The following is a 19,537-nucleotide window of genomic DNA, read 5'->3' on the forward strand; positions in this document are numbered from 1 at the left end:
AAGACATGCCTTCTGAAACCCTGGATTATTGCTTTGTTATCATACTGTAAAAAATCTTATACTATCCGCTGCAACCCTGGTATGGGGTGGAAGGAGAAAAACTTGCTTGATTTGGGCCTCATTCAACATATTAAAGTGGCACCAGACATGGTGTTGTTGTGTAGCATGCAACTTGGGTTTTTGAAATCTCAGCCACAACTTTGTGATTTAGAAAAGTAATCAACCTTTCCTTACAATGTGTGTATGAATAATGAAATGTGCACGCCATAAAATACTATTGTCTGAGTCACCCATAATCCAAGGGACAGAGTGAATGACTTTACTGGCTCAATACTAAGATAATCACAATTATAAAACTAGCTGGATGGGCAGGTCAGCAAGTTCAGCTTGCAATATGTGTCACCAAGTGGGATCCTATTGCAGTGTGTCTGCAGGGCCTTAAAAATTTTTATCTTTATCTTTTATGTATCTGACTTAATTTTTATAAATAAATGTTATTAAATAGTCTTTAATTTAAATTTGAGGCCATAATTGCCTCTAAAATTTTATTTAATTAAATTTATCCATCTTTTAATTTGTTTATGTCAAAATGAGTCAGGCTTGTCTGCGTGAAAGTCCACATTAATGATGTAACAAAACTGATGTACCTGCTGGCACAGTGTTCATAAACCTACTCATTCTTATAACCATGTTCCTACATGAGACCTACCTTTTCACATACTCCACTTACCTTTATACTAATCCCAAATGTTTGAACAAGATTATTTGTCTAAAAATCAGTAAAAATTTTAGTTAAAAATAATCTTGAAAATGTTGTAAAAAAGTCTTACATTTATGTCTCTGATACCCAGTACTGGCATTACGTTTACATGACACACAGTATAACATGAGGAAATCAGTATAGTTCTAAAGAGACTAAAAACAGTTGTTATAATTGGATCTCCATTGTCTACAAAAGAAATCAGAAGAAAATTTGTAATGCAGTAAGGAGAATAGTTTCTAGTTAACAAAAATATTCGTGCCTCAGATATGATTCACGCCTTTGTCATAAACGTGTATAAAAAGCTAATGACCCGCTCTTAAAAGTACCAGTCTGCATAAGATAAAACACTGGAAAAATGGTACCACGGTCGGATTAGCCATTGACTTTTTTGGATTGGGTTATATCAGGAAAAGCTGAATTCAGCCTGAGTTACAAACTGTTCAACATTATGTTGGTCTGGATTCCAGTAATAGCAGAGGCATCTGTCGTCAATCATTATGTCACAGTGTTGCACAGCAGTGGTCATGCGTTGCACTGTAAAATAGCAGAAGGGCATGCAATATGACCAGGTGCACAGTTTGGTTTCAAACACTATTCTCATGATTTTTCTAAAATAAAGTGCAGCCCTTAACAAATTCAATATGTAACAGATTTAATTCAAACGTATTCCATGACTTTTTCAGTCACCTTATATAAACATCACTGAACCATTATGGAAAGATTTCACTATTTTTCAGAGAACTGGATGCTTTTCTTTTCTCCGGAAGATTAAAACTTTGATGCACTCTTTTCAGGGCTGCTTTGACAGCTGACATCTGTCGGTGCAGCCAAATGTGGTCCTCCTCTTTAACAGACATTTAATATTCATATTGTGAGGGCTGTTGACCACCTGTTCGTATTTTAGAGGCTGCTGTAATATACAGTACAGTTTGTTGTGATAAAATACAAACTATAAGGCTTGATTAAATAATTTATCTGCTGTTTGGAAACCAGTTTGAGACAAAGCTGTATATTGTATTGTATATTGCATCTCTGAAGCATTTTGCGTAGCCTTGCATCAGAGATGCTTTTAGTTTATGAACCACGAAGGCCCCTTTGGTGATTCTGCTTTTAGTCAAAATGCTGGAACAGCCTGCCAGAGGATCTGAGTGGAGCTGGATACTTTTAAACTAAAAGCCTATCTTTTAGTCAAGCTTAGTGTCTATATATCACAATTTCATGTTTTTTTTACTGTTTTTGTTTCTTTAATCAAACCGTAAAGCACTTGGAATTGCATTTGCTTTGTTTAAAAGGTGCTATAAAAATAAAATTTGATTGATTAATTGATAAATGGTGGTTTCAGCCTCCTAGTCGTTTTTTGCTGACTAATAGCAAGCAATAGTAGGATCGCTGTTGTGTGTCAGCAGCCATGCAGCTGCAGATCTACCACTGCCCCAACCATATGTCACATTGACATAGCCGGGTTGCAAGCTGTTGTGGTTACCCTGCTGCCCCTCCCTTCTGTCTCACATGCTTAGTAACCAGAAGTGCTCGAGACCAAATGTTTATAATGTATGGGAAGGCCTCATTTCCTGTTTTGGTAACAAACAGTACACTAGAAAATCCTGGATGACAGAAACGACTTTGGCTCAATGAACTTACAGGAGTTAATTCCTATCTTTGTATTACATAAATATGTAATCTCATTCCTAGTGGCCAGCTCAGCTTTTTTTTTTTCTTTTTTTTTTTTTTACTAGACAGCTTGCGAGTGGCCCAGCTCTTAAGCCCCCGTCTTACAGCACTGCAGACTGTGACCAACTTTATCTGGGTCTTAACTAAATTTAATAATTCCCCTGTGACTCAGACTGACACGGCTCCACAGCTGCATCTGCTGAAGTAAGCTGTGTGCCATCAGGTGCGTGCCGATGAATGGATCCCAGCGGGCAGGTGGGACCAGCTGTGAGAAACTTTCAGTTGATCCCACACCAGGATTATATCCTAACCCACTAACCCTGGTGTTTTTTAACTCCTCCGAGACACAGCTGGGTGTGTTGTTGAGTGCATAAAAAAGCCATAACAGTTTGTTTTTTTCATCTGAACTTGAAGCCACCCAAGGCAAATGTACTGTTATCAGGGTTCGTATGGTCATGAAAACCTGGAAAAGTCACAGAATTGCAAATAGCAATATACAGGCCTAAAAAAGTTCTGGAAAACTAAATATACCCTGAAAGTTTTGGAAATATCGGAAGTAGAAGTTTTAAAGAAAAAAAATCCAGAATATTTTCTTCAAAAATCAAAAAAGGCTATTTTTTTTTTAAAGAAAAAAAATTCAAAAATGTCTCCAAAAATTGCCAAAAATTTTGCAAAAATGTTTTCATTAAAATTCACCAAATTTAAATTACAAAATACAATGCCAAAATGTTTGCTTTGAAAATTGCCAAAAATAAAAATTGCTACAATGGCCAAAAAAGAAGCCAGATGTTTTCTTTAACTTACTAAAAGTTTTTTTTAATTTCCAAAAAAGACAAAAATAGTTTCTTTAACCCCCCCTCCAAAAAAAGCCAAAAATATTTTCTTCTAGAATTGCCAAAAATAATTTTAAAAAAAGTTTTATTCAAAAATTGCCAAAAAGGGCAGAAGTTTACTTTAAAAACTTTGATCAAATAAAAAGAAAATACAGCAATCTAAAGTTGCATGCTTAAAAAAATATTTGACATGCTTCGCCTTTTTTGCCCCTTCAGATTTTTAAATATATGTGTGTGTGTGTGTATATATATATACACTTCTTTTATTTCTTAAAGCTATTTTAAAGTAATGAAAAAGAACCAATAAGGAATATTGTTGGTCGTTTCAGATAATGTATGGTCTTTAACATTTGCCTCAAAGTCATTGAAAAGCTATGGAAACATATTGGTAAAAAGTATGCATGAACCCTGTGTTATGTATCCTGTTTGTACATTGGGATATGTGTGAGTTATTACCTTAGTTACATAATGCAAAGCACCGTGTTGTCATGTAAGTGGTGACATACTATATATAATTAAAATGTCCTGTGTGGTGTGTGGCAGTCACACAGTTTTATCAGATTCCTGAAGAGGTACTTGTACTCTCTTCCACCCCTCATGTTCTTGCGCTACTTCAGTGTCACTAATGTGGGTTTTTCTCTTGTTTCAGCAGAGCTCTAACAGGAAGGCCAGCAATAGTGTTCCTCCCACCACTCAGCTGCTGAAGGGGAAGCAGCCAGGTTCCCAGACACCTGTCAAAAAGGACAAGAGGCAGAGCTCCTCTCGTTTCAGCTTGAGCAACAACAGGGAGCTGCAGAAACTGCCTGCTTTCAAAGGTATTTACTGGTACAATCACAACATCCTGTCATCAAACCACAAAAAGCTTACCAAATACCCAGTGTCTGAGGTCTTGGAGTTGTTGCACAAACATATGTACATGCACATTTAGAGGAGTAGCTCTTTCCCGCAGGGTACCATGGATTCTTAAAAAGTATTGCATTGCATTGAATTAATTTATCTAAAAATAAGGCCTTAATTGGTATTAAAGTGATTTAAAAGTCTAAAAAATGCTTAGACATTAGTCATTTTTTACTGATGTTGCATCCTAAAATCTCAACATAATTGGTTAACATCTATTTTTTTTTTTTAATAAATTCTTTTTCTGAAACTCATCATGATGAGAATCCAAGCAGTGGAATCTCACATGCAGATTGAGAAATTGCCCAAAAAACATCCAGAAACACCAGATATTTCCCACTTCTGTTGATAAAACAATGAGACACTTTTATGGCAAATTAAAATTATTCTTCAATTTTGGTTAATAGAAAATTGTTCTTGCTGCGAGTGGCATTAATGAAGAGTCTTAAAAAAGTCTTAAATCTACCTTGCCTGCAGAAAGCCTGTCCAGGCTGGAGGTTTTTGCACTATGTTCTGGAGTTTTGTGCCTTTTTGACGGCAAAAATAATAATTTTTAAAATGTTTTCAGTGACTCACCCACATGCCATACATAGAGCAGATTTTTGCTCTAGGCAGGGAGAGTTAAGAAATACCTGTAGTCATGTCACAGATAAATGCATGCCTCGCAGACATGCATACTTACAAGCACACACTCAGTTATTTTCCGACCATGCTGAAACATCTATGAACATCCCCTGCTGCATCACCCTCATTGTAATACCGAGTTGACATTATGCAATACGTGGAAACAAACAGAGGACATACATGGCACGGACTTTGCGCTGGATTTAGCCCAAGCGTCTATATTTAGTGGTAATCCACAGATAAAGCTTTAATTCCACGGTCCTTGTGTTTCACGATGTTGCCAGTGACCAGCAGCGTCTGCCAGGCGTGATACTATTCCTTCTCTTCCTCCCCTTGGAGATGAGAAATTTGCGAATTTTTGCAGATGCATATTGACATTTAGTTTAATGTCCGAACTCGGTGCCAGTTTAGCACCAGATGGAAAATCAAGCAGTGGGCACCGCCAATAGGCCTCTGGGCGGACTATCTGTGCATGTGTCTGTGTATGCATGCATGGATACACACAGCAATGTTGTCTGCTGCCTTCTCCCTGCACAGTAATTATATAACCAGGCGGTGTACTGAAAACAAACAGCTATAAATGCATTATAGGTCAACAAGTACATGTGCAAATAAATATTTTAAAGACACAGATTTTGCAGATGACTTGTGTGGGATTACTCTGTGGGAATTATCAGAGCTCAGAACATATGGAGAAAAAAAAAATCCGAAGCAGTGCACTCATTCATAAAAAGATAAATCTTTTTGTAGCAACTGACATATCCCCTGACTATACATCTTCATATGCAAAACAAAGTTCTGAAAAGTTAGGATATTGGAGGTGTTCCCTGGTGATATAAGAGAATTGGAGGGCAGAGTGATACATTTTAGAGAGACATTTTTTAATATTTAGTTTGTTTATTGTTAATATGGCAGTGGCAACTCTACGGGGCTGTTGTGACCTGAGTTTTATTGAATTTAATCACAGCGTTTCAGAGGGTGAACGAGTCTGTCTCGGAAAACTTGGGCACTGCATGTTGAGTGCAGTTTAACATTGTTTCTATACATGACTTAGAAATGATTACTTGAAAGCCAGAATTTAAGGCCTTGTCCACACGTGCACAGTATATTTGAAAACAGTGTTAACACTATGGATTTTGGCCTTGTGTCAACATTCAAACTGTGCTTCAGTTCACTGAAAACAGACTTTTATATTACTCTTCAGGGCGACGTTTTTCGGAAATTCTGTTTTCATTGTTGATGTGTAGACGGGGAAAATGAAATGGCATTTTTTGGCCAAAACATTTCCAGTTTGTAACCTTATTAACAGGACTTTTTACTTTATTTACACATGTAAATGTACATTAATCTATCCACTAGAGCTGGGCTATAAAACAATAACAGTAAATATCTCAGTTTAATTGTCCTTGATTGATATTTATAAATTTTTTGATAAATCCACAATATAATTAAACCACCCCTGTGATACAGAATTTCCTTTTTGAGAGCAAACTATCTATACATCTATATGTCTATACACATCTATCTATACACATATACACTATCTATCTATACATCTATACATCTATACACATCTATCTATACAGCTATCTACAGTATCTATACACTATCTATCTATACACATATACACGATGTATCTATACATCTGTCTCTGTATCTGTGTATCTATCTATCTATCTATCTATACGTCTATGCACCTATGTATCTATCTTTTTATACATCTAAGCAATATCTATCTATACATCAATACACATCTATCTATCGATACATCTATACATCTATACATCTATCTATACATATTTCTATTGATAAATCCATACATACTGTACATATATACACACCACAGATCTTTTCTCAAGACACTTGAGAGAAGTGGAGGGCAGAATGATGCGTCTCCTCTTAAAGATTTTAGAGAGACATTTTTTAAAATTTAAATAGTTTATTCCTAATATGGCAGTGACAAGTCTACGGGGCTGTTGTGACCTGAATTGAATTAAATTTAATCACAGTGTTTCAGAGGGTGAATCTGAGAGTCTGTCTCAGGAAACTTTGAACTGACCTTTCTTCAAGATGGACTTGGTGTCAGAAATGTTATGAGCCACTAAAAAAAGCCTAAATATGATTGTATGTACTTCATAAATGAGTGCCTTTGTTTTTGTTTTTCTTCGTCGCTCTTCAGTCGGAAAGTCAGACTGGCCCTCTTGCATCGAGCACCTCTCTGCAACACACTGGAGCAAAGGTTGCATTCCTCTTCAGAGAGGATTTACAAATGTTATTTCTCTCTTGAAGATCTGGCTGATAAGACAAAGTGGAGTTGCTATCTGCAACAAAAGGCCACAGCACTTTTGTGCAGTTTTGTGCCATTTGTTCACCATTCAGGCTTTTGTGCAAGAATAGAATAATGGACATAAAGGTGTTTATTATACCATTAAAACATACTTGTTTCTTTATCTCAGCCATTATTCTTGTGCTGTGTCAAGAAAGCATTAGGCATAACTTAATTTCTGATAAGGGCTGCTCACTTCCCACACCCCAATGAGAGCTTTGATAGCATTCAGCAAAATATTATCCCACAGTGGCCCGGTAGATGTTATCACTCAGTCCTGTCCAAACAGGCTCCTCGCTTGGCCTGTTTTCATTCCAGGCATGTTCACTACCTCCCGATGGAAACACATGTCTGAGAGTCTGTCCTGCAGAGCCACGAGGCCGAGACTGAAAACCCTGACCAGCAGGCCTTTCCCATAAACTTACCTCAAACCTAAGAGTGCTCGCTGTGACTCCAGAGTTCATTTTGCGGTTGCATTAAGTAGCACAGCAGTTAAAAGGCTTCCTGTTAGAGATCTGATATGATGAGCTTGTTTTATAAGACTCGACCAAAGAAGAAAATAAAGAAATTGTGTGTGTTTTGGGCAAAAGATCTTTCTGCCTGCAGCTTGTGAGCAGGAGATAAACGCTCTATAGGGTCCTGTTTATTTCACTGTGGTCTCCTTAAGACTGTAAATATAGTTGCCAAAACGCGCAGAACAACAACAGTTGTTGCCTCTGTGTGTGTTCTCCTAAAAAGCAGGCTCTTTTCTGCATCAACTATCTGTCTGGTAGGTTTTGTCGCCATCTGCTGGTTAGAGTCAAATATTTGAGGTATCATAAAGTTGGTTAACTGGAACAAACATTACAAATGTCAGTATGTAATATAAACTTACCCCAATATTTTAGCCATGGAGAACAATGCAAAACTGATTCTAATTATTTAATTCAGTGTTTTTGCAGATGAAAGCATGTCTTCTGTTTAATAGTTGAACATGCCAAGTAATGTAAGTTATATAATAGGCATTTATTTTTAGTCTATCAGTTTATCAATCAAATTAAAAGTGCAGAATCAGCAAACTTACGTTTATGTATTTTTTTTATCTTTTGTGTGAGTGAGTGTGTTTGTACCTTTTTTTATCATTCTGTCTCTGCTGTCCAGATGAGAACGTTTCTTTGGGTCTTCTTGAGTTGTTTTTTTTCCTCCTCATGACCAGTTTGAGTTGCGGGGTGGATAATTGATCTGTCGATTTGGTCAGAGCTGATCAGGTTGATGGATGAAAGGAACAGCTGCTACAAGTTTCACTTTCTCCGTGCGTCTGTGCGCTCAGAGAATGTGGTCTAATCCATCACAGAACATATAGTCCAGTTGTGCTTTTAATCAATAGTCCAGCTCCAAAAATATAAAATCAATTTGTGATGTTTTGATCGCAGTGGGCAGTCACGATCAAATACATGTGTTTGAAACACTGTAGCATATATAGCTCAGATATGTAAGGTATAAAGCCTTATGAGTTAAAAGAAGAACCATAAGAGCAGCTTTAGGTTGTACTGGTAACCAGTGAAGGGAATCCAGAATGGGGATCATTTTTTTTAAAATCTATAGTTTTTGACAAGCTTGTGGCTGCAATTAATTAGACAATCAATCTTTTATGTAATTGTCAGTTCCTGCAGATCCTTAAAACGTTTTAAAAGGCATTGAATTAATTAATTAATCTAAAGATAAGACCTGAATTGGTATAAAATGCCTTGAATCAATTTGTCAGAAGTGTAAAAATGCTAAAAAAATAAAATAAATTCTGTTGTTGAGTTGTAAATTCTTGAAACAAGTCTCTCCTGAGTTAGTGAGGCAATTACAGATCCCAAATCAAAATTTATTTTGCTGTTCGTGGTCCCATAACAGTAATTTTGTAAATTATTGTAGTTCGGTTTGACCTTATTCATAAGATATTTTCGTTAATAATCTTTTGTATTTATATTTATATATTGTATAATGCTTTTAACTGTTAGGTACACTTCAAGTTTGAATTTTCCTTTGCAAAAAAAATATTGAATGTCATGAATTGTTTCATTAACTGCTCTTTTTCTTTTTAAATATCCATTCAAGCACCGTTTAGGCACAGGTATCATTTTAAAAGTATCATTTTAGCACCTGTATCAGAAAAAAAACAAACAATACCCAACCCTGGACTCATGGTGACTCGCAATTATACCGTCTTTCCACTGCCAGAAATAGTCTCTTTTCTTTATATTAAAAAAAATATACTACAATGCTACAATCTGTGTAGTGGATACATAATATTGTCCATCTAGTTTGTAAATCTGCGCTGTAATTTGAAAGGTGCAGAGTTCTTCAGTGTGCCGTAAGAAGAGTCTCTGGCCTGTAATGGCTTGATAAGTGATAAGATAATAACACATTTCCTGTATTCTACCGAAATTTACAACTGTCATTAGCTGTCATTTCCCATACTTGTTTGTCACTAAAAAAAGAAATAGATAAAATTTGGTTTCTGCAGTGTTTTTCGTTTGAAAGAACACTGAACGAGACGCTGTAACATCAGTTTCTATAGACGTTACATCATTTACTGTTGAAATAGTGTCTGTGTTATTATTTGCTTTAGTGAGTGTACTATAGTGTTTGCTCATGTGTGTCCTACATGTTTTAGTTTTACACATGCTAAACAGAGTCAAACCTACTAGACAAGAATGCTTAATGTTAATCCCGTCTTTGTAAAGTATTTGTTTTTATCAGCCGGTTTAAAATGTAGAAACTCAAAGTCTTAGCATGTCTGACTGGGTTGAAACATTAAAATTGACACTGAATGCAGGCTTTTTTTTTTTAAGTTGTGGGCAGATACTTAAAGCAGGATGTCAAAGGGCAAGGCTGGTTTCAGGGAAGGGTTTCCTCTACCCTTCATGCAGGTGGTAGAGGAAGAGACTCCCACACCTCCTCATGAGAGATACTTCCCTCGTCAAACACATCACATAGAAAAACATAGCTCACTAGCTGTGATCAGGCTGTTGGAGCTGTAAAAACATTGAATTTTTTTTTGCATGACTCTGCTCTTGTACATGTTATTTTAAGAAACAGCCTTGAGTAAATAAAGAAAGGTTGAAGTAATATTTAATTTGATAATGTCTGTAGTGCAAACACACGGTGTGCTTGACCTACAGAAAAAAGTAGAGCATGTTATAGAGTCATTAGTACAACAGGGTTCCCGCAGATCCTTCAAAACTGTTTTATTTATCTGAAAACAAGGCCTTAATTTGTATTAAAATAAATTAATCTTTCAAAAACCATAAAAAAAACATGGGATGTAGAATTTCATGAATCTCAAAATAGGAAGGTGGGTAGGTAGATTTATTCCACATTACGTCACGTATATTCTACCTCTTGAGCTAAAGCGTCCTTTTCTCTCTGGTCATGTTGCATCAATTTCAAAAGTATTTCAGTTTTTCTACTGCAGAGACGGCCTGCTTTTATGTGAGGGCCTTCTTCATATCTGTGAAATACTAATTTAAGGGAAAAATTAAGTTAAGCTACAGTTAAAAGAGCCTCAGCTGTGTTGATGGGTCAGTTCCTCCAAATAGACTTGAGCCTTGAGCGTTTATTACAGAGAACTGTGACACTGAAGATCAGCAGATCTGTAAATTAAGTGAGTATTTTAGGCCGACCTGCTGCTATCAATGATGAATTTGGAAACTCAAGTGAGCGCACTCTCCGTCCATCCAGGATCAGACTCTTGATGCCTCGCAAGTTCACTGACTTGACAGTACCAGAAATAGCACACACAGCAAAAAGCCTGATGAATGTATGTGCCAGAGGAGCGTTTGGAGAGTATTTGTAACAAGTGGGTGTGTTTAGCGTTGTCTTGGTCAGAACAACGGGTCCTCTGATGGGAGGTTGCCACATGACTATGTAACAGAAAGAGTCCTTTATACACTCAGACTAGACCCCGCTGCTGAGATACCACACTATTGTATAGATTAGGACCAGCCAGACTTGATGTTGGAGTTCAGTTGCACTGCTTAATTGTATTTTGTGACTAGATCATTATGCCGGGGATGTAATCATGCCATTTTTTTCACAATGTAGCCCAGTTTAAGACATTTAAGCTCTTCTACATTGCTGACAAACAACGGTGGCTGCTAATGGTTTTTAGCCATGAAGACAAGTAAACATGAGTTCAACCAGAAATCTGGGAGTTTTATTTGGTTATATTTTTAAGCTCACCAGCTAGCGTGAGCACTTGACAGCCTATTGTTTTTTCAGAATTTTTTTCCATTTTTTTTTTTCATCTTTAAGATTTTTTTTCCAATTGTTATAGACAATTTGAAATATTTGGCGATTTTTTTATTTTATGTTTTTTTTCTTGGAAGGCTTGGAAGGCATTTTTTCTTTAAAATTGCCCAAATTACACCATTTATCACACCCAGAAATTGTAAAAACAGAAATTATATTGGATTTTCAAATTTTCGACAATCCATGAACACTTCATTGGGGATGCTGAAATTGTGTTTGAATAGAGCTCGAATCTTTTATGTTTGAAAAACGCTGGGCAAGTGGGAAAAAAAGTCCTGGAAAAGGGTTTTGAAATATTGCCCATGAAAACATGTGGGAACCCGGATAAAAGAGGAGTGAAGTTTTGTATGAGCGGAAAACGCATTTTAAATATCAGTGTCATAGTTGATCATTTGGTTTAAATGCAGGAACCTGTGATCATGACTAAGGTTTGATTAATATTGCAGCCCTAACACAAGCTTAACGTTTTGCACAGAAAATGTGTGTCAGTTATCTTTGTTGGTCTGGTTTTAAATTGGCATTCCTCGAAAATAAAGTCACATTGCGCAGTAAATCACTGGTTTCTTCATGCTATTTTTAAGGGAGTACTCCGTTTTGCAATGTGTGATAGTGCAGCAAACATATGCAAATGATAAATTCAGGACTATATGTTTTCCTACTCAAAGATGCAAAGAACACCCCCGCATTGCATTTACGTCATTTTGCACAGTAATTAGCGGGGGATGCAGAAGGCATTAGTTGAAATCATGGGTAATATGCGTGTGTGTGCATGTGCTGTATGCCCACAATCCTCGCAGCCTGATGGCACACACATTGCACAGGGGGACTCGTCATAATGTATGTGATGATGACTCAATCCTTCTCGCTATAGGGTGCAGTGGGTACATGATTTCTGAGAGCAATATTTGATATGTAGAGAAATGAAATTTAAAGGGATCATTTAAATACACTTGAGAATGATTTTAGTGCTTTCAACAATCATGCTAGATTTGCCCTTTTCCTGCACAGCTTTACCGTGCAGGGTTTTATCCACAGAGCTGTGGCAACAGACAGAGTGCTGCTCTGTGCACATGCACATCCTGTGCTCACATTGAGACTTCCTGCCTTCCTGTCTCTCTGTCACATACACCTGGGCTCAGGCTGTGCTCCTGAAGAGCCATCTGTCATGCAACAACTCACACATACACAGAAAGACACATAAAAAGGGCTTTTATCTGCCAGACAGACTCTTTGTTTTGCACAAACCTCAGCCTGCAGTTGATGTTATATCTCGTGGCTGTTTGATACAGAAACAAATCATGTCAAAACTTGCCCTGTGGCATGCATGCTTGTGGTTTCATGTGTGTTATTTTCCGTCTATTGAACTTTTTGCGTTGGACTTGTAATTTGTTGTGGTATTGGGGTTGGTTGTTGTTTGTTAGGCTGTGAATGAGAGAGGAGTTGTGTCACTTGAACCTTTGAAACCTCAGCAAATTAGTTGTATTTCTTTCAAGAACATGGCAAGAAGGAATGACCTAAAAATGAGCAGCTAATTGGTAAAAAGTACCAGAAAATTTACTGAAAATTTTTAAATTAGTAAATAAATAAAGAAGAAGAAGAAAAATAAAGTAAAAAAAACAATCAAATGAGGCAAAAAAAGACTTGGAAAAGGTGTTTATAAATTACAATGATAATTTTGTTACATAATATTAAATATTGCTGCTGTCGGGCGCAAACCTTCTTTATCCAAAATTGCGATTTCTTAATCACAAGATTTTTTTAAATACATTTCTTTGGTTGTATAAAAAATGACAATATGTTATTATGATTGAACATACAAGTTTTTTTTCTTTTTTCCCTGGCTTTTAAAAAATAATTTTCTAAATCTACTTATTTCTGTCAGTTTTATTAAACATCTCTCACCAAGTTGCTCGTTGCCTTTTTTTAAATGAGAAATTGCACCAATTTGATGATGGTTCAAAGGTTTAAAAGGCATCTGAAAGTAGCACAAGAAAATCGATGTTGCGCCACCAGGTTTCAAAGGGTTAACCTCCCCTGACTCTTTGGAAAAGCCTACATGTTGAGTAGAAATGTGTATTTTCTGGCCTTTTTCTTGCTTTTCAAAAACAAAGTGGGCTGAACTGATGCCCGGTCCGTAGTTTGTGCTTTAAAACTCTTGACAGATGTAGCTGCTCTCGCTCCAATCACAGCCACAGTCCCACCCCCTCCCCCCTCAGCCCACCAGCCAATCCCTTCCCTCATGTTTATTTATTCTGACAGCCAGCCCATGTGATTGCAGCCAGCCAACCGGGCAGCTGCAGTGGGGGATGACATCACTAACTAGCTGGTTCCCTCCAGCAGCAGGGGAGCTTCATTTTCTGCTCCGAGTGTTCGTGCTAAAATGGAGGCTGGCTCCTCGCCTTAGCCCGGGCTGCCCTCTTCTCCCCTGCCTCCTGCCTCCGCTCACTGATGTTGGCATGCACTAGAACTACCAGTGGGATGGTTCTGGATGCAGCGAGCTCCAATGGGCCTTTCCAGCCTGTGGCCCTCATGCATTTTAGAGGTGAGAAGAGGAGATTTGCCTCCTGTGCTGCTCTGTGTGTAAAGGGGAGATGAGCAAGAGTGTTGTCATTTAGCAGCTGCTAATTTGGGTTTTGTAGAAGCAAATATTTGTGTCAGATGACTTTTCTGAAAGTTCCTGCAGGAGACGGAGTGCATTCATCCTCTTAGTGTTGGCGGCATGAGTGTTTCTGGAGGAGGAAGCGGGGGATTGTGTTTGTGTGTCAACGAGGAATGGTTTTGCCAAGACAGTGCATAGCTTAGCTTCAGACAGAGAGGGAGGGCGAGAGAGTGAGAGAAGGAGAGCGAGTTTTGTGTCTCCCATCCCCCATCAAGACTGCTGATGTCATAGGAAGTGAGGTCAAAGCTTGTTGTTGGTGTGAGTGTCTGCATTGTGTTGTTTATGAGTGTCTGGTGTCGGCTAACTCACGTGTGAGTTGGAATTGTCTGCTTGTTGTTGCTGGATCTCCAGTAGGTGTCTGAGTTACAGTGTGGGACCTGCAGCAAGTGTTGAGGCTGGAAAACAGAAACTGGCTCCAGATCACTGCTAAGACTTCCTCTGCATAAGTGTTTTGGTAAAACAAATTGAAGGCTGCAATCAGTATTTTTCCAGAAACAGATGTGGCAGTGTACATTTAACATGCAGCTTATTAATGCATGTGTGTGCTCAGTGTCCAAAATTATTTTTTTGACTCACCAGCCATGCATGTTTTCTATCAGCCACAATAACGGTAGTGAGCAACAGACTGGTGGCTAGTTGTAGTTTAGTTTATTGCATATTTTTACCGGCCAAAATGTATACATATTGGGTATGACTTTAGCATTTAAATATTTAGAAATTGTTTAGTAAAACAACTTGAAAATGACTTTAGAGGTAGTTGGTGATCTGTTACACATGAATATTTATACTTTGCATAACAACTTGAATTGATTTTTCAAATTAAATTTTTGAAATCTGTATATGTAGAGATGAATGGGATTTTGTAATGATTTTAGCCTCTAAAAATTAAAATGTTCTCCCGTTTTTAACAACCTTCTTGGCCATTTGTGTAGGATTGGCCTTCTTGGCCAATGCTGGATTTACTGCCGGTATCCAAAATGCTGATGTAATAATTCATTTGGCCAATTCCGATATTGATAAATCCCCCTTTTTCCCCACTTAATTTTAGTGATCATCAAGTCTCTTCTAAAGAGGAATTAACATCATATTATGTATAATGTTATCGCGATGACATCAGTAGATGGAGGCTAATATCAGCAGAAATTAGCCTGTTGGGCGGCGATAACCTATATTTTTTTTTTTAAGCTAATATCTGCTGATACCAATGTCGTGCTAATATTATTGTGCATTCCTCCATTCAAGTATAGATTACTGGGTTATAGTTTTCTGAGTTCAGGAGGTTCACCTGAATGCAGCATGAAGTCCTTGTTGCTGTGAGTGTCAAACTCATCTCTGACACATTAGCACGACAGTAAATGACACCAAAACGCTGTAGGGACTTTTTTTTTTTTTTATTACTTAACTGTTTTGGTTCAAACATTTAACTGCCAGTGTTTCTGACAGCCTTCTGAGATTTACTCGCCAAACAGAAAATCTACTCGAATTTGGCGCTTGGCGAGTGATAATTTCGGACTCTGCATGTGCTACTATCAGTGAGGTGTTTTTTTATTACTTGTGTGGGTGTTAAATAGCCTCAAAATAGCATGACAATAATTATAGCCACATGAAGTGCATTAGGTAGCCTATGTCTGCAGTTACACAGAATGAAAGTATTTACCACTGTTGCCTTTTTTATTAATCATTTCATTAAATATTCACTGGTAGACATTGTGGGATCTGAGATGTACTTGGCAGCAATTTGTGTCCATGACTGGTTTCCTGTGTGCACACTGGAGCCTTCAGATGAGTAAAGGTTAGTTGCCCATCCATGCAGAGAGGCGCGTGTGTGAAGTCTGCAGTTGCACAGCACGTCTCTTAATATTTTAGGCCTGTTCAGAAACCCTAGTGCTGTTGTGTAACAGGAGCTGGTAGACCTTTGGGCACTCAGGGGTTGATGAGATGAGATGCTCGTCAGTGTGCCCGTGTTCCAGCTCGTTAGTAACAGGCACAGACCGACCTTTCAAGTACGACTGAATTAAACCTAAAATCACTTATTAGACTTTGATTAAGAACAGATAATCTTTGTCTAGCATAATACACTTAAAGACTACTTAAAAATACTTGGCCACTAAGGTGATGGTTTTGGGGTGTCAGAGTTAAAGGGTCGTTTGCATGGCTTCTTTGCAAATAACGGCATACATTGGTGTGCAGTCCAAATGGAGGGCAGGCAACTACAAGCAAGGACAACCAAAATGCCCTTTGATTTGTGCTGTTTACGGCTGTTCAAATCAGTCAAATTCAGAAACATGAAAAAGATAGGATGTAAAGGGCAGAAAAACTCACAAACAAATGGCAAAAGTAAGTTAGAATAAGAGCTTAGTGGGACGTAAGTGTGACAGCAGCATTAAGACTGTCTCGTTTCTATTTGCTGTGAGATTTACAATCGTCACTTAAAAGCAAAAAAGAGGATAACGTTGTCACGAAGCCTTACAGTTTCTCGTCTCCTCTGGGCTGCTGCATTGTGTCCGCAACTCTCTCTTCCAAAGGGAACTGTGAAAGTCCAGAGCGCTTACTCTGCAGCAAAATCTGGGGTCCAAAAATGTCACCAGAAGTGCACTGCACACCTCACAGACTAGCAAAAAAAAACCCAAAACAAAACAAAAGTACTTGCCTGCTGAACCTGAGTTTTTAGCCTCGTACCAGATTTTTAACAGCATTTCACCAGACCTTGGGGAACGATTGAGGTAGAAAATTGTTAGTAACATTAGCCTGACAGCTGTGCATCCATGAACAGAGTTGGAATATGTAAGACGGTTAAACAAAAGCACAGTTACTTACCTGGCCAAAAGCAAGATGTCAGTCCTCTCAGTCGTGGACCCAACTGCACACAAGACTTTTCACACTTTCAGCGTCTCGCAGTGTAATGTTAGGAAGCCTTGAGGACAAGCTAATATGTAAAGACTATTGTGTCCACACCTGGCAATGCTGAAGTTATGGGAATTTTTTTTCTCAGTTCTGTATGGATGGTATGAAACAAGAGATTCAGTTTTCTGATGATAGCTGCTGCCTTTAGGCTTATCCAGCTCTTTAATGTAGTAATTTCCCTCTGTATCAAATTCATGCAGTATGTCGGTGTACGAATTCCTGCCCTCTATCTGAATTTCAAACATCATAATAGCTGCATGATTGCAAACATGCAAATTCTGTTTTGTCTTTGTTTTTGGAGAAATATAAAGATTTTTTTGCACTTGTATTTTCCTGTGTGCCAAAGTGCCAATTAAGGGTTTTTATAGGTTTTGTATCTGCTAAAGAGGGAGCATGAAAATAGTCCAATAATGAACACAGAAAGTGGCTGCAAGTTTTCCCCAGAAAAGTTACGCTGCTCAGTGGCAGCGGCTTCACAGTTTAAAATTACAACTTGTTGGAAAGGAAGCCAGAACAAAAGAATATACTCAGCTGTGCCTTACATAAACACAGCGTCGGGACATAAAGCAGATCCCCATCAGGGTTCTTCACGGATGTGGTAGCCAAAGCTCAGGGGTGAAGCAAATTGCCAGCTGTTTGACCTTTGATGCGGCCAATTAGATCCTGTTTGTGGCCAGTAGTTTGGATAGAAGGAGCAAGGATGATGTTACTGCAGAGCTACTTACAGACTTGTCACTATTCTTTACCGTGTCTGAATATAGACTTAAAAATGTTTTGTAATCAGTTGGCAGGACTTCTTGTCCCAAGGTACCGTGTTGCACAAGTAAGCCCTAAAGTATGATACACACATTCAAAGACACAAGTTGTATAATGCCCCGTCCGCCACGTCAGCAAACATTGTAAATGTGTTTTTGTGAGTGCTCTGTTTGGGTTAAAATCTAACAAAATCAATAAATAGGCTACATTGGAAGATAAAAGAACATGGTGCTTACGGGTCGCACACAGGTAGCTGTGTTCGTGCTGCGTGTTGACTATTAGCTGTGCCACCGTGACTCAGAGGTGTGGAGGTGTAGGGAAAGTCCGCCTGTTGTTACTGTCAGTCCCAGCTTTAGCCTGTGTGGGAGTCTGCACAGCCTACAGTACTGAATGTCTGAAAATGGACTTATTTCACCAGTGCCAAGTAATTAAATTTAAATATTAATTATCAACTCTGATGTTTGTGCCAGTGCTACAGTATTGGCCGCTTCCTTCTACAGACGAAGGATACAAAATGTAACCGTCATTTTTCTGTTCGGAGGAGTGTGCATACTGTACATAAGCATGATGATGAGTGTGTGTGATTTTTATGTAGAGATAATGTATATGTATGTCAACTATGTATCTGTTTCTTGTTATGAGAAAGTACAAAATGAGTAATTGCTTTGTAGGTCAATATGATAACGAGATGATTTGTTGTGTCATTGATGTCTGTATTCTGGTGTTAGTTGTAGACACTTAGGGTTATGGGGATGGCCAAAATTAACTTTTTGACTCAGCAGCCCAGGTGGCTGGTAGATTAAAAAAATAGCAGAGCATATTTTTTTACTGGCTGAAATAATAAATTGCCTTTTTTTGTTTCAAAATGTGAAAAGATAGAGATCCGCACGCCAGGGGCCTCCCCGTAAAGGATTTTATTATGCAAAACAAGTGACATTTCAAGCCAAAACGCTCTTTGTCAGACTTAAAAGTTTTCTAATGAGTCGCCATCTTAAGCAGCAGCACCGACTGCGGGATGTGTGTGTCTTATTTTTTAATCTCTTTTTTTGTTTTAGTACATTTATTGAGATAATAATGTTTTATGTTGAATGCAAACTTAAAGAAGCAAAATTATTTTAAATACATTGAACAGCTCAACACCATAGTTTCAGCATGTGAATAAGTTTCCTTTGGTAAGCAGTGATGCCATTTTTATGTCTACGGCTTTTATTGTGAAAAGTGAAAACGGAAGAAGTGGAGCTGATGCACTGCTGACACAATTTGGGAGGCAACAAAGAGTTACTGTCTCGGTTCAATCTACTGGGCCTGCGTGTAATTATTTCAGAACCTTCTTAAGTATTTGCGTAACACTGGATAGCAACAGACCAGCAACAAATGATCAGCTGATGTCCCGTACGGTAAACAGTGCTGGCTGACAGTCAGCACTGGCACAAGTGTATATGTGTATGTGTGTGACTTTCAGCATTGTTTAATAAATGACAATCTTGGTACAAACATTAACCCGCCAATGTAACGGCTAAACTTCCAAGATTTACTCGCCAAATGAAAATTCTACCTGCTGGTGTTAATTTCAGTCCCAGGTTATGTGGTACATGCTTTTAGTTAACATGACCTCACAGCATGTTTGTGCGAGTTTGTTGGGAATAATTGATGGATTGATGTCAGAAAATAGACGCTCGTGCTAACTGGGCAGACCTTGAACTGACTCTTTAATGTGATAGTAGCTACAGAAATTTTGCTGACCCTTTCCCCCAATGAAGAGGATTAGCATCTATTGAGGGGAGATTGTCTTTCATATCCAATTTTATTTTATGCCTAATTTT

General features: G+C 38.0%; 1 protein-coding gene across 3 annotated transcripts in view; it reads left to right on the forward strand.

Annotated features, from left to right (window-relative positions):
• Positions 1–19,537, forward strand: part of ppp2r5cb (protein phosphatase 2, regulatory subunit B', gamma b) — a 38,709-nt gene that overhangs the window by 1,531 nt on the left and 17,641 nt on the right. Inside the window, exon 3 of one of the 3 annotated variants that reach the window (XM_042503150.1) lies at positions 3,917–4,082. In XM_042503150.1, coding sequence (XP_042359084.1) covers positions 3,917–4,082 — 166 coding nt within the window. Of the gene's footprint in view, positions 1–3,916; positions 4,083–13,744; positions 13,938–19,537 lie in introns of those variants that run through there. The other 2 variants (XM_042503151.1, XM_042503153.1) reach the window with 2 other exon arrangements.

This window comes from Plectropomus leopardus, chromosome 16, assembly GCF_008729295.1.
Source record: "Plectropomus leopardus isolate mb chromosome 16, YSFRI_Pleo_2.0, whole genome shotgun sequence".
NCBI classification, from domain to species: Eukaryota; Metazoa; Chordata; class Actinopteri; order Perciformes; family Serranidae; genus Plectropomus; species Plectropomus leopardus.